Genomic DNA, 27,500 nt, shown 5'->3' on the forward strand with positions numbered 1-27,500 from the left:
TATCCTTATATAAAGGGGCCTTTTCTTTGCCCCTGGCATTTTACCCAAGAATAACCAGGAGCTCCCTACTCCAGCTCCGACACACATGCTCTCTAAGCACAGTACGTGCTTTTATTAGTTCCAGAGGGCATGTCAGAGCCTCTACGAAGTGTGTGTGCCCCTCGGTGGACTCAGTGACCAGGTGATTTTGTTGGCTGACCAGCATTGGGTGAGGGGGCGGGGGGACGACGGGTGAGTGTGGGGTGGAGGGGAAAGTTGGTAACTTTTGGTTCACGTGCTGTTCAGAGTACTTGAGTGTTACGGAAAGCTAACGGGCTCTCACCTGCATGGCGTGACCCTTCACACATTCCTGATTAAGACAGAAACACACAAAGATATATTTTGTACTGTGGCTAATATAATCCCCCCTGTCTGCAGCAGGCTCCAGTAAAGCACTTGCACTATGGCACGACTTGGCACGTGCACAGGTGGGAATCATAAGTCGCCTCTTTTTCACGCAGGGGGAGGGGAGTTGCGCTCACGACCTGACCCTGAGTACCACCAACACAAATGCAAAATTTGGTGATCAGCCGAGCCCTGTTTCTTTCCTATGGTTTTCAGACACACACACACACACACACACACACACACACACACACACACACACACACACACACACACACACACACACACACACACACACACACACACACACACACACGAAGCAAAAATTGGGGTGAAGCAATTGTTTCATGTCCATCCGTCTGTCTGTCTGTTTCATCAGTTTATGATCGTCAGTTTATGATCGAGGAACACATTATTTAAATTGAATGTTATATTTTGCACACGAATTGGAATATGAGTTGATGGGCAATTTTGCCGTTTTACCATATTTGGCTCTGAATTCGTCCCGATCGCGCATGCGCATAGGAGTGAGATCATTTTTCTACTGTCTGTCTGGCAGTCAAAGAAAAATTTAAAATCATTCCAAACCGGAAGCTTACTGTTTTTAAGGACATTATAAAGGACACAAACAACAGGCAGGAATAACTAATGTAACGTGTTAGATAGAGTGATGTAATAGCCACTGGAGAAAACGGCAGTAAAACCCGGAATTTAATTATTGATACAGTACACCTTTAAACCTCTTTAAACATTTATCAAAATTGAATTATATCCTTGAAGACTTAGAACACAAATTGCCTTCATAATACTTCCAAGAACTGTGCTGTATATCAATATATAGCATATTGTGGTGAAGAAGAGGCCGCCAATATGGATATGTACGATTCTGATTGGCATCGCCATCACCTTATTTGATCAAGTTAATCATCATTATTATTAAAGGTAATTTTCATGATCTTAGTAACTCAAGAAAATAAACTTTATTTTACGTTCTTAATACAGGAAAATAACACTTTATTTTATGGTATTAATAACTCTTTTAATCATGAAAATAAATGGCACAAACACAATGTACAAACATGTTAATGTAGGGTACAGTTTGGACAAATTTTAAAGTTGCAGTCCCAAACCCTATTTTTCCCATTACCCCCGAAGTTTGCGCATCGCGGATTTGCACTTCACAACTTTCACAGCAGTTCACAACACCAGTTGGTTGTTGATGTTGTTTCAATATTTTCATTTTTTTGTTTATTATATCTTGACAGGTGCAGAAGGGTTGAAAAAGCAAAGTAATGACGTGACGTCATGTTTCTCTCGTTTCCATCAATGGACTTCCAGGACTATGCGGACAGAATGATGATGCTGAAAAGATTCCTATTCCCACACCTGGCCTCCACACCATCAACTTCGGCCTGGGCCCTCACCTTGATCCTGGTACCGAGCCTGACGATGGCAATGAGTACACCAGCAAGTGTGGAGGAATCGTCGGAAGCCACCAGTGCAATGCCCGTGAGCAACACCTCAGACCAGTGCTACAGCGCCAGGGGAAAGAACTCTGTGCTACAAGGATCACCTTTCGGGGGAGTCGTCGTGGTTCTGGCCATCGATTTTGTGCTGTGGATGGTAGGGTGACGCAATAGGGAGGAATCGCTATTTCATTTTGTTTTCTGTGTCATCACTTAAAAGGAAGCGATCATTTGGTGAGTGGATAATATGCAAACCTTTTGAGAGTAATTTTAATAAATATTGGGGTCGGGGATGGGATCAATGACCAGAGCAATTGTAAATAACTCCAAACATTAGTTTGCTGTGAAACTATAGACGCAAGCAATAGGATGACACTCTCTCTATAGAGCGCATGCCTCTGCCAGGCTGAGCAGTTTACGTTTTTAGACTAGACCAATTTTTCCGATATGGGTGTTGTTGTAGCGTATGAGGCATTTTTGAGGAAAAGTTGGTAAACAGACTTTTGAACTCTTTTAAGGTATGCTGAATCCAAATATGCTGTTTACCAGGCCGGCAATTGACTCATTCACCTTGAAAAATGCAAAAAAAACCAAAAAAAACCCCACAAACGCAAGTCATGGATAGAAAATATTCACATGGAGCACAGATCTATTAGTGTAGCAGCATAGCAAACCTGTTGTGCATTTTGTGATACAAGCACCAAATTTGGCACAAATGTACATTAATATGTTGCGAACATTTTCAGATATTGGGCCACTTGAAATTCCGTAATTTTTTTTTTCAAATTTTTTCAAATTTCGTAATTTCAAATTTTTCGGGTGACACCGTCACAATTTCGGTCTTCGAGGCCGGCGGATATAGTGGGGCGGCTTAGCCCAAATATTCAAAAGAATTGTGCATTTTGTGATACAAGCACCAAATTTGGCACAAATGTACATTAATATGTTGCGAACATTGTGTGGTCAGCAATGAAGACGAGAGTCTGAATTACATGTATGCAAAAGACCTTGTGAACCAGTGAAGCAAATACACGGGTAAGCATGAATTAAATCTAGGGCATGATATAATTTCCATGATGTTTACCTCTACACTCAATGGTGGAAGGAGGTAATGTTTTGATCCCAGCTTGTCTGTATGTCTGTTTGTCTGTTAGTCCACAAAATTCCAGACAAAGCTTGTAGTAGTGGTAGTTGTAGTGGTAGTGGTGATAACAGAAATTGTTATATAGAACTGAACTTATATTATTATTATATGCAGAAAATAACTTCATTTCTATATGCCCTGCAGTGGACAGGTTAATTGGTTTATGCACTGAAGGGGTCACCCTGGTGTGCACTGCTGTGTTCTGCCTCACTGAGTTGTTCAGGTATGATGTACTCAGCACAAGCTTCCGGTCGGCCCGGAGGTGGGGGTGCGGGGCCTGTCACGGAACGTCAAAACAAACGGCCTGCCGGGGCCGCCCAAAAGTCGGGCGTGAGGGGCGCGTCCACTAATGGAACGCCTCTCGCTTCCCAGATCGAGGGCCACGTGGTCAGGAGAACCTCGTCCCTTCCGGTCACACTTTGCCTATCGGCCGGCCTCGAAGACCGAAATTGTGACGGTGTCACCCGAAAAATTTGAAATTACGAAATTTGAAAAAATTAGAAAAAAAAAATTACGGAATTTCAAGTGGCCCAATATCTGAAAATGTTCGCAACATATTAATGTACATTTGTGCCAAATTTGGTGCTTGTTTCACAAAATGCACAATTCTTTTGAATATTTGGGCTAAGCCGCCCCACTATATGGAACAATAAGCACAGCTCATTATTATTATTATGATAATTACTATTATTATTTATATTGTCTAATTATATTAATATATATATTACATTTCAGGTCAGAATGGAGTCGTTAATGCAACTGAAAAGGACCAGCAGCTGGTGTGTAGCATATGAAGACTGCATTATTTGCCAGCAGAGTAAATCAGACAAACTTTTTCAAGCCACAGAAAAAGGTCTATCGTCTCTTCGCGAAGCAACATCGGCACGCCACAAATTAAGAGACGGAAAGAATCGTAATGCGATTGATAGAATCACATTCGTGCTCAGTGCTGATTCCTCGCAGGCTCTACTAGTGTGTCATAAATCATGTTGTGCTGTGCACACAGACAAAGGAAAAATCAAACGCCTTGAACAATCAACCAGTACTGAGAGTGCTCCATCCTCAAGTTTCAAAGGTTCAACCACTGCAGAAGCTCACAGTACCGCTACACATTTACACAGTCGCATGAACGCCATGAATTGGAAAGCATGTTCTGGCAAGACTCTGATTCGAAAGTGAAACTTTCTTCAGTAGCAACATTGAAAATGAGCAATAGTCCAGCGGATTAGCTCAACATATCAAACCAATTGTTCATTTTTTGATAAAAGTACCAAAATTGGCACAAGCATAGAATATTATATACTAAACAATTTCAGATATTGAGGCACTTGAAATTTTACCTCTGTCGGGCAGGGCAGCCATTTTCCAAAATGGTGGCCATATGGCATTCGCAATATAAATATGCCGCTCTAGATGTCACTTTATGATTCTAAAAGTCGTTTTAAAGGTGTAAGTTGGTAAAACTATTGCACCAGAATATCAAACAGAGGATTACATAAAATATATATGGCCGCCATTTTTCAAAATGGCCACCATTTTACGAAAATGGTGGCGATTTATTGAAAATTTCAGTGCTAACTCAATCACATTACAAATGAATTTAATAGCGACCACAATCAACCTAATAATGTGTTACATGTCTTTGCAGAGTATGGTGGTGGTGGTGGATGGTGGATATTGTGATACAGAGGTGGCGGTTGCAGTAATCGGTGACCCGATAGCACATAATAGCGACTAAGACAATTAATTAATTGTGTCAAAACGGTTCAAACTTGTGGACACATGTGCATCGCCTGCATATCAACAGCCAGCTCATACAAACTGGGAACTTTGTGTTATATGCCAGGAGCAAACAATGGAGTCGCTTCGATGCCCGGCACTGTCGAAACGGTCAGACATTGGAAGAGGGTACAAGTCACTTGCTGATAACCTTGTCAAATTCAATGAACTAAGACAGTTACCAAGAACATTGCAGTTAGACAGAATAGATGGTGGTTCTGGTATTGAAGCTGCTATGGTTGCCAATGAGGCTAAGTGGCATCACACATGCATGCACCGCTACAACAGTACAATGCTGCGAAGAGCAGAGAAAAGAACAATGCCGAGTGCAGCAGCTACTTCGAGTGGAAGTTGTGATACTCCATGCAAACGGACTAGATCGTGACCTGCGAGCACAGAAACAATTGCAAGCGAGCCTTCATGCTTCTTCTGTGGACACTTGGCTGGTAATGATGGCCTTCATGAGGCTTCAACATTTCAGATTTACCGCAATGTACGGGCAAGTGCAGCAGTTGTTGAGGATACTGAGCTATTGGCCAGGCTCAGTATGGGTGACATGGTGGCATTGGAAGCCAAATACCATACACAGCCCTATACAATCGCGCATGAAAGGTCAAGACAGATGCACAGCAAGGGACAGATAGCGAACGTGTAATTTCCGGAATCGCCTTTGGTGAACTTGTGACGTACATTGAAGAAACTCGCCTGGAATCAGGAACTGCACCAGTCTTTAAGCTTGCTGATCTGGCACATCTCTACATGTCAAGAATGGAACAGTTAGGAGTTGCACACGACAAAAGAGTAAATACCACATGACGGAAGCAAAAACTATTGGCCCAGTTCCCAGACCTGCGTGCTCAGAATAAGGTGAGAGATGTTGTGCTGGTATTTGATGGATATCAGTGCTGCATTAGGCAAAGCCTGTGATGGGGACATTGATAGTGACGGTTTACCTTGCACGTGCTGCACACATTGTACGTCAACACATGTTCGAAGACTCAGTGCCTTTCAATGGGTCATTTGATGAAAGGTGCCAGGAGAACTCTGTGCCAAAACTTTTGCTTGCCTTAGTAAGCATGGTGCTGAAGGGCCCCAGCATCAAGGACCAAAGCCTGGTGTCTTCGACACCAGCAACACTGGCTATTTCCCAGCTTCTGAAATATAACTGTGTCAAGCACAGGCGAACCCAGAAAAACACTACTCCATGAATCAGACACGATACCTCCCAGGAAACACCTCTTCCAACATACATTGGGCTAATGCTGCATGCAAAACCTCATAAGAAAGAACTGGTAGACAGGCTATTCAATCTCGGCCTCAGCATCTCAAATGACCACGTGCTGTGCCTCTCTGCTGAGATGGGGAACAATGTCTGCCACCGCTTTTGCATGGAGCAAGTGGTTTGTCCAACCACCATGCGTGGCAACATATTCACAACTGCTGCTGTGGACAATATTGACCACAATCCGAGTGCAACCACAGCCAAAGACTCATTCCACGGAACAGGAATCTCATTGCTGCAACATCCCACTTGCGCAGATGCTAGAGTAGACCGTGGTATTGTCATAATTGGAGGCAATGTTGGCTCGAAGACGGTTGGTGATCTACCACATTTCTATGCTGATGTACCGCCTGTTACATCCAGCATCAAGGAATCTACTGTTCCGGCTACCCATGTCACCTCCCTGCGAAGGAGTAATTTCAAGACCCATACCGAACAACAGTACAGGTTGTTGGAAAACACGAGACATGTCCTTGATGATGACGAAGAGAAGGACTTTGAGAACATATCATGGGCTGCATACCATGCAAGCCATCAAACCCCTGGTGATCGAATCATCACACCCACTGCCTTACTCCCCCTTTTCCAGGAGTGTGCCCACACTGTGGCTATGATTAAACACTCAATGGATGTCGTGAAGAATGCTATCGAACATCTGCACACAGGCCAAACACCAGTGCTGACATTTGACCAGCCGCTATATGCTCTCGCCAAACAGATCCAGTGGAAGTGGCCTGAGAAATATGGAGAAGATCAATTGGTGGTGATGTTCGGTGGTCTCCACATCGAGATGGCAGCTCTGAAGACTGTGGGTGACTGGCTACGTGGAAGTGGATGGGTACAAGCACTGGTACAAGCAGAGATTACTACAGCAGGAACAGCAGACTCCTTCCTCCAGGCAGCACATGTTACACAAACAAGAATGGCACACCAAATCACAGCTGCTGCCTTCTACATTCTGCAACATCGAGCCTATAACCACTACAGTGTTGCCAATACAGAAGATGGAGAGACCCCAGTGGATTTTTATGCCTGGTGTAATGACAGACAACCGAATTGCCGACAGTTTCAGTACTGGGGAACAACAATGGCACTGGAAATTTGCATTCTAATCTATGTGCACTCCATACGAGAAGCCAATTTTACTAAGTATCCGGATGCACCGACAGAACTGACTCTATGGTTCTGTGCACTAGATCACACAAACTATGCATGATGGATACCAGTGCATCTGAGGGATATGGCTCAACTGTCAAAGCAACACCCAGACGTTTACAGAGAATTTAGTGCTGGTCACTTTACGGTGCAGAAGACCAAATGGGTATTCTCAGCCATCACTATTGATCAAGCACATGAACAGAATAATGCTTGCATCAAGGGTGACGGAGGGGCAATTGGCCTCACAGAGAACCCAAGTGCTCTGCGGCGGTGGATGATTGCTGGCCCAGAGGATGCCAGAGTTATTCAGGAATTCGAGAATGTGGAGCTTCACTGGGAAAAACGAGTAGACTTATGTCACCATGATCAAACATCGAGTGTACAGAAATCCTTTGCAAAAGATGTTCGTTCACTTGTGAGTGTAATCGAGGAACTCGACAACCCTTTTGATGAGGAGAGCCAAGACTTACTTGTCCTTGATACCAAAGAAATTGCAGACCCTTCAGTATTGAAGACAGTCCGCACTGCCAAGAACCTAGGACAAGAACAGTTTGATCAATTCACAAAGGAACGTCTCCGAGACAGAACCAAGTCAATCGATGATGTACTTCACCATAATAAGCTACCACTTTTAGGCACCCCTATAGACAAAGCACCTAAGGGAAAGCAACAGTTTGCCTCCCTGAAGAGTGACATGGAATTATTTTCTCGGTGTGTATCGGCTGTCAGACTCGGGATGGAAATCTTTATGAATTCTTTCGACACGAGAACCAAGGATGCCCACCAGCACTCTGAGGCAGGGAGACTTCACCTAGGCACCAAGAGTGACTTGTTGACGTGTCTAGAAGGCCTTTCCAATTCACAATCAGAAGCTCCTAGTGTTACCAATATAGTATTAGATGGAGCAGCCATCATTCAAATGCTGAAACCAGGAACTGCAAGGACATTTCTTGAATATGCCAGTCAGGTGTTCATCCCATACATCTTCGGACAGCTTCAACATACATCACGTCTAGATCTGGTCTGGGACAGCTCTGTAATTGATTCTCTAAAAGCAGCAGCCAGGGCAAAACGTGGAAAGGGGGTTCGCAGACATGTTGTCAGGTCTGCACCCATACCAAAAAACTGGCAGGACTTCTTGCGTGTGGATATCAATAAGACAGAACTGTTCAGTTTCCTGTCAAAAGTACTCATCCATTCATTCGATTCTGAAAACAAGGACCTGGTAGTCACAGATGTGGACCGGGTACTCTGTGTGCCACCACAACAGGACATTGACTCACTTGCACCATGCATCCATGAAGAGGTAGACAGTCGAATGTTGCTGCATGTAGCACATGCTGCAAAGCACGGACATCACCAGATACTAGTACGTACTGTTGACACCGATGTTGTGGTGTTGGCTGTGATGGTAGCTCATACACTACCAGATAAAGATGAATTGTGGCTAGCTTTTGAAACAGGAAAGAGTTTTCGCTACATACCAACCCACAAAATTGCAGCCTGTCTGGGTCCAGAGAAATCACGTGCGCTTCCAATGTTTCATGCCCCAACAGGGTGTCAGCCTTTGTACGGTGTCAGCCTTTGTACGGTGTGATACGGTGTCAGCCTTTGTACGACATGGAAAGAAAACTGCATGGGCTACTTGGAACTCACTGCCGGAGCTCACTGATGCACTTTTGCGACTGACACGTGCTCCCAGTGGGATCTCGGAACAAAGCATGAGTTTCATTGAGAGGTTCGTCATACTCCTCTTTGATCTAACAAGTACTTGCACTGATGTTAACAAGGCTAGGAAGAAGCTGTTTGCAAAGAATAACTCTATTAAGCGAATTCCTCCAACACAGGCTGCTCTAGGACAACATGTTAAGAGGGCTGTTTTCCAGCGTGGCCATATCAGGGGCCAGACACTCCTTCCACAGCCTTCACTTCCTTCTCCATGTAGCTGGGGTTGGATAAAGACTGATGATGGACTTTATCAACCAAATTGGACGACACTTCCTGAAGAATCCAAAACCTGCTTTGAGTTGATCTCCTGTGGCTGCAAGAAGGGATGCCGTAACCGCTGCAAGTGCAAAAAGGCTGCACTGAAATGCACAGCTCTCTGCTGGTGTGAAGGAGAATGTCCAAGAAACTAATATACCTGAATTCAATTTTTACAAGAAACTAATATACCTGAATTCAAAATTGTACGTCAATTTTTACATAAGCTGAACTGTTTTAAAGCAATATGCTCAGACATGATCCCATTTTGTGAACATGGAGGCCATTTTGAAAAATGGCACCCATAAATATTCAGGCCAGCACCTGGTTAATATTCTGGCATAAGATCATGAGCAATTGGCAGCTCTAAAGTGGCTATTAGACACAAACAAAGACATCTAGTCGGCATTATCTATATCGCTAATGCAGCCTGGCGGCCATATTAGAAAATGGCCGCTCTGGCTAACATAGGTACAATTTCAAGTGCCTCCATATCTGAAATTGTTTACTATGTAATTATCTATGTCTGTGCCAATTTTGATGCTTTTATCAAAAAATGAACAATTGGTTTGCTAATCCGCTGGACTACAAGGAGATACTCGATTCTTCAAAATATGACCAGCAGCTTCGTGTCAGTCTTGCTGGGGTACATGATCTAATAGCTGCTGAAGGGAAATATCACCCAAATTATTACTAGCAGTCCTTGCGGACCTGGGGTACATGATCTAATAGCTGCTGAAGGGAAATATCACCCAAATTGTTACTAGCAGTCCTTGCGGACCTGGGGTACATGATCTAATAGCTGCTGAAGGGAAGTATCACCCAAATTGTTACAAGCAGTTCTTGTGGACCTGGGGTACATGATCTAATAGCTGCTGAAGGGAAGTATCACCCAAATTGTTACAAGCAGTTCTTGCGGACCTGGGGTACATGATCTAATAGCTGCTGAAGGGAAGTATCACCCAAATTGTTACTAGCAGTCCTTGCGGACCTGGGGTACATGATCTAATAGCTGCTGAAGGGAAATATCACCCAAATTGTTACTAGCAGTCCTTGCGGACCTGGGGTACATGATCTAATAGCTGCTGAAGGGAAGTATCACCCAAATTGTTACAAGCAGTTCTTGCGGACCTGGGGTACATGATCTAATAGCTGCTGAAGGGAAATATCACCCAAATTGTTACAAGCAGTTCTTGCGGACCTGAGGTACATGATCTAATAGCTGCTGAAGGGAAATATCACCCAAATTGTTACAAGCAGTTCTTGCGGACCTGGGGTACATGATCTAATAGCTGCTGAAGGGAAATATCACCCAAATTGTTACAAGCAGTTCTTGCGGACCTGAGGTACATGATCTAATAGCTGCTGAAGGGAAATATCACCCAAATTGTTACAAGCAGTTCTTGCGGACCTGGGGTACATGATCTAATAGCTCCTGAAGGGAAGTATCACCCAAATTGTTACAAGCAGTTCTTGCAAACCACAACTAAAACGAAGGATGAAGCACAGAACACTGACCTACCAATGATCTGGCTGACCAAGGAGTTGAAATATGCTGCCAGTCAAGGCCACATACTAGAACTTTCAGAAGTGTGGAATCACTCCTGTGAACTTGCCATTGAAGCTGGAGTGAAAGTTCCGCAATCTTTTGTCAGCCGTCGAATGAAATTTAGAGAACAGCTTTCCACACACATCAGAGATGTATATGACTTCATCGTACTACGTGACCAAGCTCCAGGTGATAGAAAACTGTCTAGGTACCGAACAAATTTTCCCATGTACTTATCTCCAAAATGACAAGCCAGAATGACGAGGAAATAATCTCTCCAGTTCCACATTTTAAGGCAAACAATGAGTTCTTGTCGATGGTTCACATAGCACTGAAATTACGATTTGATATACTTAGTCAATCACCTCATAAAGGTCTGTCTGTCCACGAGGAAGATGCAATATCCTGTGCACCAGAGAGCCTGTACATGTTCATACGTCTTCTTATTGGTGGACAATAAGTTTTTGAACACATGTCCTCGTCAGGTACAGATGATGGTGATGAACTATTACCAGAAGAAGAGGACACTGAAACGCCCAACTAAAGTACTGATGACTTTGATTCTGAAGTACAGTCTCGCGTTCTTAGTGTGTGTCAAGATTTAGTGTATATCACTTCTGGAGGCAAGAAGTGGACCCCAAAACATATTGGCCTTGCTAGCACTTTACACCAGGCAACACGCTCAAAGCAACTGGTACAGTTATTTCATAAGGCATACACTGAGTTATAGAGATGACTTGTGGATAAACACTACTTTAGCCGAAGTTACACTGAGAAGCATGGATGAAACAAAGGTGCTGTAATCAAGAGGGCTATGAATTGCTGATTCCCTTTCACACAATAACTGGGTGTGACACAGTTTCTCACATAGCAGGTCACAGCAAGAGAACATCATGGGAAGTGTTCAAGAATAATTGTCATCTGCTGGCAAACTTAGGAAAGCACCCACTCACTGATGATACCTTAAAGTCTGCGGAACAATTCATTTGTAAAATGTATCATCAGGATGACATAGTTACCTGTGATGAGGTCCGTGCAAGACTGTTTTGCAAATGTAGATCTCTTGAAGCACTCCCTCCCACATCTGATGCAGTGAGATTTCACATACTGAGGGCTCACGACCAGGCTATGGTATGGAGACAAGCCATGTGTGCCCAGCCTCACCTGCCTTCACCAGTTGGCCGTGGATGGATATTACAGGATAATAAGCTGATGCCACAACTCATGTCTCTACCACCAGTACCAGACATTTGTGAAGAGTTCATCTCATGTGGCTGTGTAACTGGGTGCTCTACACAACGATGCAGTTGTAAATAAAAGCAACTTGTATTGCACTGGGGCCTGCAAATGTAGTTCAGATACCGACGGATGTAGAAATTATTAATGTATCCAAATCCAAACCAGCTAAGAAGAATAAGAAGATGGAGCCTTGAGTTTCCAGTGATTATGGAGCTGGTAGCTTCTGAAAATAAAATGTAATAGACCACTTTCACATGGGTGGAGGTTGGGAAAGTGGTCGTTGGGGTGCACAAGTTGGGTCCCCGTTCCGCACCCTGATGCCTTACAACTGAAAACTGAGCTTGGTAAACAATGTTTTCGTTGCAAGAATTGCAAGAAGTTCAGGAAAGCATTTTCCTCAGTTATTTTCTGAGAAAAGTGGCCTAGTCTATTTGTATCCCCCTGAAAGGCCAAATCTGGATCCGGACCTGAACCAAATCTAATCGGCTTGTTCTTGTTGCATATCTAACTCATACACCAAGTTTTGTAATAATCCGTTCACAATTTTTTGAGATATCCTGCTGTATATCGTTTTTGGCCCTATCTCTCAATGGTGAAGAATCACTTAAAAATATCGTATCCGTATCTGGATTTGGAAATTCGCCAAAACCAAAGTCCTTGTCACACACCCGACCAGTCCACAACTCTTTGAGATATCCTGCTCACAGACAAACAGCCGTCACCTTTGGTGGCGGAGTTAATGAAATTGAAATAAACGTTACACTTTATGTCATTGTGCTTACTTAGGTTAGATGTTATGTGACAACTCTATGTTTAAACCCATTGCTGCCCTCTTTATAAATGCTTTTGGAGCTGAGAGTATAGCACAGAGGAGCATGGCTAATGCTAAGAATGCGTAAGATTCCCAACCTAGGCTCCTCACTAGCCACCACCCTCAGATCACTTCCATCATCCTCGTTGCCTCCACACTCTGCAATTCCATGCACATCCGCCATTTTGCGTGTTTGGATATTACCACATGTGCCAATAAACTCAAAATAATAATCTTTTAAATTTTTTATGCGTTCCACTGCGCTCTGCCAACACCAACTTACTTTAAATTTAGAAGTCCTTGGGTTCTAATACCCCACTCCAGATCAACAAATGTAGTGTCCAGCAGTCTGTTAACACCTATCACTGGACAGATGGACCTAACTGGCTGATACTCCCTTGCTTGGCGTATGATTAATGGCGGATTTGTGCACAGGGGAATTGCAAGAAGCACACAAGAACCTTAGCTCTGATTTAACAGTGTTTATTCCTCACCGCAACAACAGTGAAAAATGTGGGGTGGGGTGAGAGGGAATCTTTGAGAGGTTGGGGTAAGGAGATGCGTAAAGAGAGGACATGCAGTTTTGACAGGGTGTGTGAGGGTGGATGCAAAAAGAGTGGACATGAAGTGGAGGGTTGACGAAAAGTGGGACAAATATAAGGGTTGGATTTGGAAGGATGCATGGTTGTAGGACATGTGGGGGAGGGTACTGACATGGAGACTTTGTATGTGAACGCGATTTAATTGTCGTGAGAAGACAACCTTTGCAAACTGGACTTACTTCTTAAGATTTCCAAACTGGACCTACAGAGACAAAGATCATAGGATCGGTGGAAACATTTTTTATTGAGAGCAAGGAGAAAGGTAGTGCTGTAGGTACGGTAGGAGGGTTGGTGGACCAAGTGCTTAGGTGAGAGACAGGTTTGGAAAATAAAATAATTCTTATGAAGAAGAAGAGGGATAGATCGTGATGAATAAGAATAACACAGAAATGGGGTACTCATGATGGAGATATATCTCCACAAATGTCTGGTACTGGTGGTAGAGACATGAGTTGTGGCATCAGCTTATTATCCTGTAATATCCATCCACGGCCAACTGGTGAAGGCAGGTGAGGCTGGGCACACATGGCTTGTCTCCATACCATAGCCTGGTCGTGAGCCCTCAGTATGTGAAATCTCACTGCATCAGATGTGGGAGGGAGTGCTTCAAGAGATCTACATTTGATCTATCCCTTATATATAAGGAAAGGGGATCCAAGCAGACGTTTGGATAATGAGTACTGCCAGGTTCCGACATTCGCGGGGGATACAGTCCTGGAAAATGCCGTGAATGTCGGGGTATTGTTTCAATGGAAAAAGGGAGATACATTCCTGGTGGTTTGTGATTCATGAAAAATGTGATGAATGTCGAAACCGCGAATGTTGGGGCATTGTTTCAATGGGAAAAAGGGGGATAGGTTCCTGGCAGCTCATGATTTATGGAAAATGCTGCGAGTGGCGAAGCTGCAAATGTCAACACCGCAACTGTCGGGGCATTGCTTCAATGGGAAAAGGGGGGTATAGGTTCCCGGCGAAACTTTTTCAAATCATGATGATGAATTAAAATCCAGTGATCTCAATGAACTCCTGAAAAGGATGCAGGTAAAGGTGCTGATGAGTCATGCATGAAGGGGATGCAGTTGAGGTCACTGAGGGGGAGGCAGGACAGGTATGAAAGGCAGGAGAGGGTGCTGCTGATGCTCCTGAGGTGGAGGGACCAGGGCGAAACAAATGCATGATCGAGAGCTGCCTGTCAGATTGCCATACGTTTTGATGTTGCTCCTTACATGGGAGCATTACATCATCCAACCCCCTCTTGAACATGAGGTAACGCTCCATGATCGGGTCGCGTTTTGCAGCCTGTTAGACTCAGGAGATGGACCGAATGATCTTTTATTAGTTACTAGCAGAAGTACCCGGCATTGCTGGGCGGGGGAGGGGAGGGGAGGGGAACGGGGGGGAGGGGAGGGCAGGGGAACGGGGGGGAGGGGAGAAGAGTGGGAGGGGGGAGGGGGGATGGGAAGGGGGGGAGGGGGGATGGGGAGGGTGAGGGATGGGAGGGGGTGGGAGGGGGGACAGTGGGAGGGGGGAGGGGAGAGGAGAGGGAAGAAGGGGGGGATGGGGAGGGTGAGGGATGGGAGTGTGAGGGATGGGAGGGGGGGGGGAGGGGGAGGGGGTGGCAGGGGGGAGGGGGAGGGAGGTGGCAGGGGGGAGGGGGAGGGGGAAAAATGTATGGGGAGGGGAGAAGGGGAGGGGGAAGGGGAGAAGGGGAGGGGTAGGGTGGAGGGGAAGGGAAGGGGGGACGGAGGGGGGAGGGGGAAGGGTGAGGGAAGGGGATGGCCAGTCAAAAATGATGTTGCAGTTCTCATGGTCGGAGAGCAGCACAGCAATCGGACATAGTCCTGCATATTCGCAACAGCCACGAAGTGGATTTTGCTTTGGAGACTCACCGATCCTGTGACGTACTCCAGTACCGGCGTTGCCGGGCGGGGGAAGGGAGACCCGTACATTCCCAACCCGTACATTCGCCCTCTCGACTCGAGCTCACTCAGACAAAAGCCTCGCACAAATTACACCGTGAAGGCCCAATGGTCATGTCTATGCCACAAATCACGGGGCGCACTGAATTGAAAATATATAGAACGCTCATACTCTGTGAAAAGTGAAGCCGCCGTGTCGCCATCTTGGTCCAGCACAACTCGACCAACTCACTCGCTTCGCCGATCTCGTTTTGTGCGGCAATAAACTGCTCCAATCGGTTACGGAAGTGTTGTGGAAAGACGTTTCACAGCTGTTTCAAAGACATTTAATTCATATCGCACAAAATCGATACAAAACACGATCGCATAAAAGGTGAAAAAAACGTGTGACGTGTGACGGGATGGAACATCACGTGATCGCTCTGAGCGAAATGGCTCGACCAACTTGCTTCGCGGATCTCGTTTTGTGCGGCAATAAACTGCTCCAATCGGTTACGGAAGGGTTGTGGAAAGACGTTTCACAGCTGTTTCAAAGACATTTAATTCATATCGCACAAAAGCGATACAAAACACGATCGCATAAAAGGTGAAAAAAACGTGTGACGTGGGACGGGATGGAACATCACGTGATCGCTCTGAGCGAATCAGTCTGGCGGCGGTAATGGAAACATCACGTGATCGCTCTGAGCGAATCAGCGAGCTGCTCTGGAACCGGCTGAGATTAGCGGGTACTTCGCTGAAATGCGCTGAGGTAAATATGAATAAAAAATATGGATTGTCAAATATTTTGAGTTCGGCCATGTTCGTCCTCCCAGGCCTCAATGGCCATGTCTATGTCAATATCAAGCACGTAAGCCTCTTCCGTTTAGGAGTCTATCGGTAACATTACACACACACACACTACACACACACACACACACACACACAACACACACACACACACACACACAACACACACACACACACACACAAACTGTGTTTTATATATATAGATTGCACTGCGTTAATTTAATTAATTCTAACTTTACAGTTCTCCAAGAAGCATCAATTGGGCCAAAATAATGGCAGCACACAGACACAGAAACAGATAGCTGAAACACGTTTTCTTGTTTGTCAACAGAGAAGATGGTAACAAGACGCTATAAACAACAAAACAATTCCTAACACACTATAGGCGCCACAGATCACACTCGTGCAACAAAACAATTGTAGGCGAGACTTCCCTTATCTGATGCACAGGGTGGACATCGGACACAAAATAGACCGCTTCGGGAACCAGATGTGATACGATAGCGACCAAGAGCTAAAACGAACACGATGAAGATTGTGTTGATGTGGAATGCCAGCGATGATCCACCTCCACCACGAGGCCTCGTAGGCCCCTTTTCCCCTTAAGCCAGGCCTCCTGAAGGTGCACTCTGTCCTCTTCCTCCATGCTCCACCAACACGGGGTGAACCCAGCTTCGGTCAATCCAAGAGACAAAGCCACACTTGGTCCACTCCAAAACTCCGTGATCAGCTTTTCCTGTCTTCCTTCCACACAAGGCTTTTGCGATCTCTCTCAACAATAAGGCAATCTTCTACTTTGTCTCCAGGTCTCTTGTGATCCTTCCTTCCACAAGTGTGGTCTCTCTCGTTCTTCTCCTCCTGGGCAGAGTTATCTGCTCTTGCCATCCTGCCCACAGGGGCGGTGCCGATAAAAAATAATTGCCAGCTGGCACTTCCATCTCCAGAGCACATTACGCCACCATGGCTGACACACATTGGCCAGACAGATCGTGATGGCCAGACAGATGATGTGTTTCTCTCATGAGAAGTTCTCTCCTAATAGTCCCGCCTACCATATGAGGTGTTCACGCCCACATAATAATGTTTACCCTGTCTATAAATTACATACGCTGCCTCCTCAGCATGACAACAGGTCCCTGTTACATGTCAATCTAACTGCTACTCGAAGCACACGGACTATACCTACACTTACCATGGTCTAACTATGGATCCCCCTCCCTTCAACATGGCAATACTTTGCACAACAGAGGATGCCTAGTCAGCGACTGCCTTTGGAGGCCAACTTAAAAGTGTGGATTGCTAAGACTTAAAAACAGTCATCATAATACAGTTAAAATCATGTTAAAGGATGAAGAGTATATTTATTATCTTATTGTTTCTCAAATTTTTATTTTACTAAACCTTCTCTCACCTTTCTGACCTCGTGCTTGAAGCAAAATCGATTGCATCTTTGTACTCCCCATGAGATCCTGCAGGGACCTTCCACCATTGCAGAAAGAGTTGTGGGTTAAGGGCTCTTAAACACATACAACTTTGTTTAATCGGGACTTCAGAGTTTCCAAGTAAACAGGATCTGTGCAATTTCACAAAACTCTTCTTCCTTTTACCTAACGTGGTCCCTTGTCACTGCTTTACTTTAAACAGGCTGCCATCGGAAAATAAACCTGACATTGGGTGATTGTATTTTGGTAATTTGTACATCAAAGTTCCTTAAAGAATCATGTGGTCTCATTTAGATAATTGGTTCTTTGGCATGCAAAACATTTGGGGTTTGGAACTTCTTTAATGTTACTGTCTCTTGTACCCCCAACCCCACTTCCCCTCCCACAACCCTTTTTCTTTCCTTTTCTGCCTTCCGCTGGACCGTGTGTCTATCCAGGGGTTATTACTTGTCTTCTCTATTCTCCGGAAGGTGGCGTGGGATTATGGACGCCTGGCCTTACTTAATGACAATGATCGGTAGGTAAACTGGCACTTCACAGTCGTTGTCCCATTCTCACATCTGTCCGAAAAAAAAAATGAAATAATTTTATTTTAGCAAAACAAATATTATATAAGCATAATATAACAATAGTATTCATACTGATGCCCAAATTTCATATATACATATATACATGTGACGTATGGAAAATTGGGGGAGGTGGATGAAATAGAGAAAAAAGAATGGTGGTGGTGTTGGGAGGTTGGCTAAGGAAAACTGAAGGAAGGATAGGAGGGGATATCGGTAAAGGAGGTAGAGAGATGCATTATAAAGTGCAAGTTTGGTCACCCAATCAAGATCGGGTTATTTAGACTTTAGTAAAGCATGAAGAAGATTGTTGTTAGCAAAGTTCAATAAAAAAATAAGCAAAGTCATAGGTAATTGAAAAAAGTGGAAAGGAGGAAAACGCACCAACTGCAGGGCAAAGGGACACTTGGAGGAAGAATGGGCGAGGGGAAGAAACACTCAGAAAAAAAAAAGTCTGATCCCCCAACTGAAAGTTATACATCTGTTTGAAAAATTAAGTCAAGAGTGCAACATGGTAATGACGGGCCAAATACTCACTATTTGTTTATACCAATCATTTTAAAATTCTGATGCATGGAGGAAACGAAAACTTTGTGATCAATGCAATGTACATTCTTTATGTAAATAACAAGTGCCATTTAAAATTACATGTTCATCATGTGTTGTTGTTTCCGGACGTCTCTTCCTGTCTCCAATCTGATTGGTTGCCTGGCATAGCAACGGCTCCTAAGGATTTCCTTAACTTTAAGGAAATCCTTATCCTGAAGGGTTTTTTATGCAACAGCACTTAAGGAAATCCCTAGCTAAGGAATTACAACGTACTTAAGGGAAATCTTTCCTTAAGGGGGAGTTTTATGCAACCGGACCAGCGGACCATTATCTTCAAGTATTTCCCATCCTCGTTAAGCAGCTTTGTGGGTCTACCAGTCTTGGGGGTTTGTCAATTACAGTTGATGTTTCTCTGTATTTGTTGATTGTGCTTTGGATACCACATCTTGAAAATTCAGTGATGCGAGCTATTTCATTTGATGTTTTCCCTTCTTTATGCAGAAACACAATTCTATGACAATCTCTTCTCGTTTTAGAAACTTCACAAAGTTTAGAAAATTCTGATCAATGTTAATTAAAGATTGCTAAATGACACACTTGGTTTCTTCTCACCCAAACTAAGGTGTATTCATGACAGTAAACATTATTATAATAGCAGAACACACTAATGGAAGATTTGAGTAAATTGTTGGTGCTCATACCATCAATACATTGTAACTTTTGAATTAGTAGGGGGACAGACCTGGAAAAAGTGATTTTTTAAAATACATCCAGGGGGGTAGAATCTGGAAACGAGGTGGAAATCATTCCTGGGTCCTTGGTGACTACAAAAGACTATGTTTCCACTTTGGCAAAGATATTGGGTCGCATTTGCGGCCTTTCTATGTATGGGCATGAAGATATGGAAATGTATTTCCAAAATGGGGTATAGATAGGAAAGATATTAGATTTCAAACCACATTTTTCAAACCATGACATATTTGGTATCTATATAAAGGGTATATATACCCACCTCTCTCACGGTTACATTTTTAAAAGTGTAATTTACTGGAATGTTGGGGGGGGGGGGGGGGAGGAGGTACACGGTATGAAACGTATGGACGCTACTAGAAATTTCAGGAAAGAAGTTGGAGATTGAAAGAGGTGGATTTAGGGTGTATTAACGGGGATTGAAAAGATCAAGGTTTTGGATGGAGGAAGATAATAGATGGTGGTGAACAGCTGTTTTAAAGATCTGGAGGAAGGAGTGGGATTGGAGACAGTGTGGGAGTTTGTTCCAGAGGTGGGAGAAAAGAGGAATGAAAGAGTGAAGGTGAGCAGAGAGTCTTGATTTTGGCAGTTTAACCATAAGAGGGTTGCTGGCAGATCTTGTGCGACCTGTAGGAATATTTGGTGGACAGAGCACAGAGAGAGCTGGGGGAGCAAGGCCGGAAAGGAGTCGGTAGAAGACAGACCACCAACCTGCCTGCGGTGAATGAGTGAAAGGCCCTTTGAGTTAGCTTCATCGTGGGAGATTCCAATGATTCGGAATGCTTTGGTTTCAACAGCGTGAAGCCGAGCTAGGTGTGAGGCAGGAGCACCGGCACAGAGGGGAGAGCAGTATTCCATTGAGCTGCGGATGAAAGCCTTGTATGTGGTGAGGAGCTCAGGTGTGCCAAGGAAGGACTTCGCACGACGGAGGATGCCCAGTCGGCGACTGGCTTTGGAGGCCAGTTTGGAAATGTGGTGTTCCTAGGAAAGATCATGGCAGATAGTGAGACCCAAAATTCGTCATCTTATTATTATCTTTTCATCTTATGATCTCAACGTGGAGATCTGACGTGGAGATCGGTTTCTGAGGTTTGGGACATGGAATGTAGGGACAATGACGGGGAGATCAGGAGAAGTGGTGGAAGTATTGGTCAGAAGAAGAGTGGACATATGTTGTGTGCAGGAGACGAGATGGAAGGGAAGTGGTGTTAGAATGGTGAAGGGAAGGCAGGGACAGAAATACAAGTTTGTGTGGCAAGGGTGCCCGCAGGGCGTGAATGGTGTTGGTGTCCTGTTTTCTGAGGAGTTTGGAGACAGTGTGGTGAGTGTGACTGGAGTGAGTGATAGGTTGATGATGGTGAAAATGATGATTGGAAAGCTCTTGGTGAACGTCATCTTGGGATATGCTACGCAGGCTGGTCGGACGAATGAAGAGAAGGACAAGTTCTGGTGTGCGATAGAGAAGCTGATGGAAAACGTGAAAGATGAGGAAGTTGTTGTGGTTGGAGGAGACCTGAATGGACATGTAGGAAGGAGTATGGATGGTTTTGAGGGAGTTCATGGGAGTTACGGATATGGTGTGAGAAATGGAGAAGGTGAAAGGATTTTGGAGTTTGCTGATGGAGCTGATTTGTTGATTTGTAATACTCAGTTCCAGAAAGAGGATAATAAGCTTGTTACATACACGTCAGGTGGGTCGACAACAACCGTTGACTACCTGCTGGTGCGTAGGCGAGATAGGGGGCACCTCCGGGACACAAAGGTGATCCCGGGGGAGGAGGCTGTGACACAGCACCACTTAGTTGTCTGCGACATAAGGGTGAATGGTGCGAGGAGAGCTCGGCGGGAGTAGTACCAACTGAGAATGAAGGTGTGGAGGTTGAAAGAGGTGAAAGTGAGGGAGGCATTAAAAGAGAGGCTGAGTATGGTAGAGGATGATGTGGTTGAGCTTGAAAGTGGCTGGATGTCAATGAAAGATAGTTTGTTGGGAGCCGTTGGTGAGGAATGTGGATGGACAAAAGGACCACCGAGGCACTCGGAAATATGGTGGTGGGATGATGAAGTTGGAAAGAAGATTGACGAGAAGAGGAAGAAGTTCAAGGAGTGGCAGAAGGCGAAGGGTATGGGGGCAGAAAAGGCAGAGCATGAAAGTTATAAGGCAGCCAAGAAGGCTGCAAAGAAAGAGGTAGCAAAGGCACAGGAGGCATGTAGGAAAATGTTCGGAGAACGCGTGGATTCGGAAGAGGGTCAGAGAGCGGTATTCAGGATTGCAAAGCAGATAGCGAAAGAGAGGTGTGATGTGATGGTGGTGAGTTGCTTGAAGGATCAAGTGGGACAAATCGTTGTGGACCCAGATGGAATTAAAAGAAGATGGAAGAGATATATGGAAATGCTGTTGAATGCAGAGAATGAATGGGATGGCAACATAGAGGAACCCAGTTTTAGGACCGGCAGAGAAGATAACCAAGAAGGAAGTTGAGGAAGCGATAAAAGCAATGAAGAGTAGAAAAGCGGGAGGGCCAACGGGAGTTGTGGGAGATATGTTGAAGGCAGCGGGAAATTGGGGTGTGAAGAGAATGACAGAGATCTGCAATCTGGTGGTGAAAGAAGGCCGCATTCCAGTGGATTGGGAACTGAGTACCCTCGTCCCTCTATGTTGCCATCCCATTCATTCTCTGCATTCAACAGCATTTCCATATATCTCTTCCATCTTCTTTTAATTCCATCTGGGTCCACAACGATTTGTCCCACTTGATCCTTCAAGCAACTCACCACCATCACATCACACCTCTCTTTCGCTATCTGCTTTGCAATCCTGAATACCGCTCTCTGACCCTCTTCCGAATCCACGCGTTCTCCGAACATTTTCCTACATGCCTCCTGTGCCTTTGCTACCTCTTTCTTTGCAGCCTTCTTGGCTGCCTTATAACTTTCATGCTCTGCCTTTTTTGCCCCCATACCCTTCGCCTTCTGCCACTCCTTGAACTTCTTCCTCTTCTCGTAAGGACGGGACGAGGGTACTCAGTTCCCAATCCACTGGAATGCGGCCTTCTTTCACCACCAGATTGCATAGAGGAACCCAGTTTTAGGACCGGCAGAGAAGATAACCAAGAAGGAAGTTGAGGAAGCGATAAAAGCAATGAAGAGTAGAAAAGCGGGAGGGCCAACGGGAGTTGTGGGAGATATGTTGAAGGCAGCGGGAAATTGGGGTGTGAAGAGAATGACAGAGATCTGCAATCTGGTGGTGAAAGAAGGCCGCATTCCAGTGGATTGGGAACTGAGTACCCTCGTCCCTCTATACAAGGGGAATGGTGACTCTCTGGACTGTGGCTCGTATCGAGCGATAAAGTTATTGGAGCATGGAATAAAGGTATTGGAAAGGGTGTTGGAGAGGAGGATAAGGAAGAAAGTGAAGATTGACGAAATGCCGTTTGGATTTATGCCAGAAAGAGGAACGACAGACGCACTTTTTATTGTGAGGCAGTTGCAGAAGAAGTATATGGAGAAGAGGAAGAAGTTGTTTCTTGGGTTTGTTGATCTGGAGAAAGCATTCGATAGGGTTCCACGTGAAGTAGTGACATGGGCATTGAGGAAGTTTGGAGTGGAGGAATGGTTGATCAGAATAGTGATGGCTATGTACAAAAGAGCGCGCACAGCTGTAAGGACAAAGGACGGGAACAGTGGTGAGTTTGAGGTGAAGGTGGGAGTGCATCAGGGGTCGGTACTAAGTCCACTCCTATTTGTAGTTGTCATGGAGGTGCTGGCTCAGAAAGTAAAGGAGGGTTTACCGTGGGAGTTGTTGTATGCAGATGATCTGGTGTTGATTGCAGAAAGTATGGATGGACTGAAGGAGAAGATGAACAAGTGGAAGGAATGCATGGAGACGAAAGGTCTGAAGGTGAACATCGGAAAAACGAAGGTGATGGCAAGTGGTAAAGCATGTGGTGAGGTGGAAAGAACTGGGAAGTGGCCGTGTGCTGTGTGCAGGAAGGGTGTCAGAGTGAATTCCATTCAATGTACAATGTGCACTGAGTGGGTTTATCAAAAATGTAGTGATTTGAGAGGGTCATTAACCAGTGTGGCAGCTACATTCAAATGTAAGGTGTGCACAGATGGAGCTGCAGATGGAGGAAATGTTTGAGTTGGATCTTGGAGATGGCGTGAAGCTGGAAGGTGTGAAAACATTTTGTTACCTAGGAGACATGCTGAATGGGGAAGGTGGATCAGACTCGGCAACAGTTGCTCGAGTGAGATGTGCATGGAAGAAGTTTCGGGAACTGAGTGGCCTGCTGACGAGGAGGGGAGTGTCGTTGAAGCTGAAGGGAAAGGTGTATGCTGCATGTGTGAGAAGTGTTGTGATTTATGGGAGTGAGACATGGGTAAGGAACGTAGAGCAGCAACGATGGCTGGAAAGGGTGGAAATGCGAATGGTTCGACGGATGTGTGGAGTATCGTTGAGAGAGAGGAAGACAAATGATGAATTGCGAAAGATGATGGGGATAGAGCCTGTGATGGATGCTGTGAAGAGAAACAGGTTGAGATGGTTTGGTCATGTGTTGAGGAAGGATGAAAGTGACTGGTTGAGAAGAGTGATGGAAATGAATGTAGAAGGAAGTAGAGGACAGGGAAGACCGAGAAAGACTTGGCTAAAGATGGTCGAAGAAGAAATGTGGGCAAGGGGGTTAACAAGGGGAGATGCAGAAAATAGGGCAAAATGGAGAACATTGTCATGGGGACCGCAAGGCTAACCCCCGCTCTTGCAGGGAAAATGGCCTTAAAATGACTGTTGTTGTTGTTGTTGTTGTTGTTGTATCTTATGATCTCAAATCCAGATTACTTGAGTATATAGCAATAATAACAAATTTGACCTCACTGTTCCAACACATATGGAGGGCACTGTAGTTTAAAAGGTCAATTTGAGGTCAAAAGTCACACCAAATACCATAGACTTTAAGTCATACCAAAGACTTTAAAAATTGCACGTTCTGCTTCCTTGCTTGATGTTCAGCATTTTAAAGGATAGAGCACAAACAATCCCTATCGGTTGGCATCCATGGGGATGAGAAAATACCCCACTGAGCATGGTGAGAAAAGCGTAGCCATTGTTATGACGTTGCTGGTACCCAGAGTATGCCGGGAAGTGACGGTAGTGACGGCACGTCCCCTAAGCTCAGTGGCTGAGTTGTGTTTGTCGTGTGTGTGTGTGTGTGTGTGTGTGTGTGTGTGTGTGTGTGTGTGTGTGTGTGTGTGTGTGTGTGTGTGTGTGTGTGTGTGTGTGTGTGTGTGTCACAATATGTCGAAAACGGCTAAGAAAATAATGTCTTGCTCAGGATTCCCTCATAACTAACACAATGTACAAAAATATGAGTCTTACTGTCTTGTGTTGAATTTGTATTCATATAAATTGAAGGATTGCATTCATAATGTAAACGTATTGTCGTACGTCTACCCTGTAGTGAACACCGCAGGGCGACAGATGACCAAAGGAGCTTTAACTCCAAGGCGTTCAATCAATGGCGGACCTTTACACGCGAGGGAAAGGAGAATGACGAACTTACCTGGACGGCTTCGCATCTGTGACAATTAACTCAAACCAACACGGAATTAAAATGTACAAAAATACCGGCTTTATTGAAGAAATGTCGGTAACAAAATAAAACACACGGCAAAACTATTATTCCGAAATGCGAAAAATTCGCGCAAACCACAAAGAGGCAGATACAAGGATAGTCCTCCATGCTAAGGATCCACCGCTATCGGGATATCAGCAAACTGTCGTAGCGTGCCATGACACTGACGTCCTTGTCCTTCTCCTAGCCAGTCGTCATGCCTTTTCCTGAGAAAGCGTGGATGAAAACTGGCACCAAACAGGAACCCAACTCCATATCCGTCCATCTTGTACAGTGTTGAGAAGAGGTTCACTCAAATATCTTGGCATATCACGCCGTAACAGGATGTGACACTACTTGTCAGTTTTCCGGAACTTGGAAGAGATCGTCTTGGAAAATATTCCATGAAAATCTGTATTTCCTAGATGGTCTTGGCAAAGATCTGAAGCCAGATGAAACAGTTCTTTCAGAAGCAGAAAAATTTGTCTGTAAATTGTATGTTCCTTCAACAGAAGTTAGCTCTATCTATGCTATCCATGTTCTCTGTTTTAAAAGACAAAGATTAACCTAGAAAATCTCCCCAAATGATGCCTTGGTACAGCACTTACAAAGAGCTCACTATCTGACCCTGGTTTGGAGGCAGTGTACGGTGCCGGAACCAGAATCACCGCCCATCACAGAAAGCGGTTGGAAAATTAAGGACAACATTCTGCAACCATTGTTAACTACAAAGGAATCTGTTTCAAGCAGTGTCTTCAGCTTAGGACATGTGGCTGCAAGCAGTCGTAAGCTCCTTGCCAGTCTGGAAGATGCAATTGCACAAAACGTAGTTTGCGGTGCATCCCAAGCTGTGTCTGTGCTGGGACGTCTTGCCATAATCCAGAGAACATTCCCCAAGACATTGAATAACGCGTTACTGTTGTGTACTAATTGTCTCTGTTAGGTTTTTATAGGTTGGTTTGATGTCAAACAAGACGTGCTCTGGTGCCAAACACTTTTGAAGATTTATCAAACGCGTTTGAACTTGCGCGTTTATGACTTAAAATAAAAAAAGGATTTTGTATTTGTATAATATCATACACTTGGTCATGCTGGAAATGGAAAAGCCTGGTGCTTAATGGTTTCGGTGGTAGGCTTAAAATCTTAGGGTCTTGAGTTTGAGCCCCTGTCGTTCCGTTGAAATAGCACCAGGTGGGTTGACTCAGTCTGTCATCCCTCCGGGGTCGGCAAAATGAGTGCCAGCTTTCTGGGAACAGGGGGCACTGCATCAGCGGCACAGCTGCGCTTCCAGAAATGATGCAGCCAGCAACCACAGGCTGCATACAAAACATGAACATCTGGAAATGAAAGAACTTCAAGATGATGGTTGATGCGCTCATGATTTGTTGGGATGCCTGCTGCAGGTTTTATGTGGTGGACTCATTACCAAATGGTCTTGAATATGAGTTTGTGGTTTGCATTTGCCTAACAATTTCTTCTTACTTTGGATGCAACTGCACAAAATGCTTTGAAGAGCACACAACTTGACCTTCAATGATTATATGTGCTTTGACTATGTTGACATTTCTTTAAAATGTGCTCTCCAAACCCAGAATAGAACAATTCAACTAGCAGAGGGAAATTTGTTTTTTTTTTGTCATTTTAAAAATATCAGGCACAGGATCCATGATTTTATGTTGGTGGGGGCAGGGGGCAGCACAAAAAACAAAAACAAATCAATTCCTTTGACATATTGAACAACGCTTGACATGGAAGCGACCTTCAGAAATACGGTTTTGCCATCTGCTGAACATTTGCCTTCGTCATCATCTCGACTATGTGAATCACTTATAACAAAACTTTTTCTCCAACACATTTGATGCCTATTGTATACCCTGGAGAATTTCCCACTGTCAAAAAGCATGTTCTTGGGTCTTGGAAACACGGACTGAGTGCTGAATTCAAACAGAATGATAGGTACTCTGGATTATCTGATATTTGGGATACCATTATCTACTTGGGATACCATGAATGGTGAGGAGAAAATAAGCATCTCCGATGACAAATGATTCCGCTAATTCGTTAATCGTCAATTATCCACCTTGCGAACAAACTAATGGTACACATCAGTTCCATGCTGAACGCCACTTTCAACATCAGCTGTGGTCTGAGGAATATATCGGGTGACCCCACAAAACCACATCATCGGCTGTATACACCTCGATACATGTGAAAAACGATAGCTTTTGATGGGAGGGTAGGGCGTTTAGGGGTGGGTAGGGTGTGCTTTCTATCATGTGTGCCCCCCCCCCCCCCCTGCATCTGCCGCTGATTATTGTTACGTTTGTGGGGGTAGACATTGATTACCTTAGAGACAGGTAGAATTGTATAGGTAGTGTGCTCCGACTGTCGTGAAGAAGAAGAAGCCCCATGTACATAAGTAGGAAATTCGTGTAGACCGGATGTCATGTAAGCGCTTATCTTCGTTCCCATCACGAGG

The 27,500-nt window shown here is 44.6% G+C and overlaps 1 protein-coding gene across 1 annotated transcript in view; it reads left to right on the forward strand.

The window, feature by feature from the left end:
* The window catches only part of LOC137426704 (mechanosensitive cation channel TMEM63B-like), a 116,552-nt gene that overhangs the window by 21,667 nt on the left and 67,385 nt on the right, over positions 1-27,500 (forward strand). The window contains exons 2-3 of the mRNA XM_068115495.2: positions 1,723-2,007; positions 17,985-18,064. Coding sequence (XP_067971596.2) covers positions 1,738-2,007; positions 17,985-18,064 — 350 coding nt within the window. The 5' untranslated portion in view covers positions 1,723-1,737. The remainder of the gene's footprint in view (positions 1-1,722; positions 2,008-17,984; positions 18,065-27,500) is intronic.

The sequence above is a fragment of the Myxine glutinosa genome, chromosome 5 (assembly GCF_964187855.1).
Source record: "Myxine glutinosa chromosome 5, kmMyxGlut1.1, whole genome shotgun sequence".
NCBI lineage: Eukaryota > Metazoa > Chordata > Myxini > Myxiniformes > Myxinidae > Myxine > Myxine glutinosa.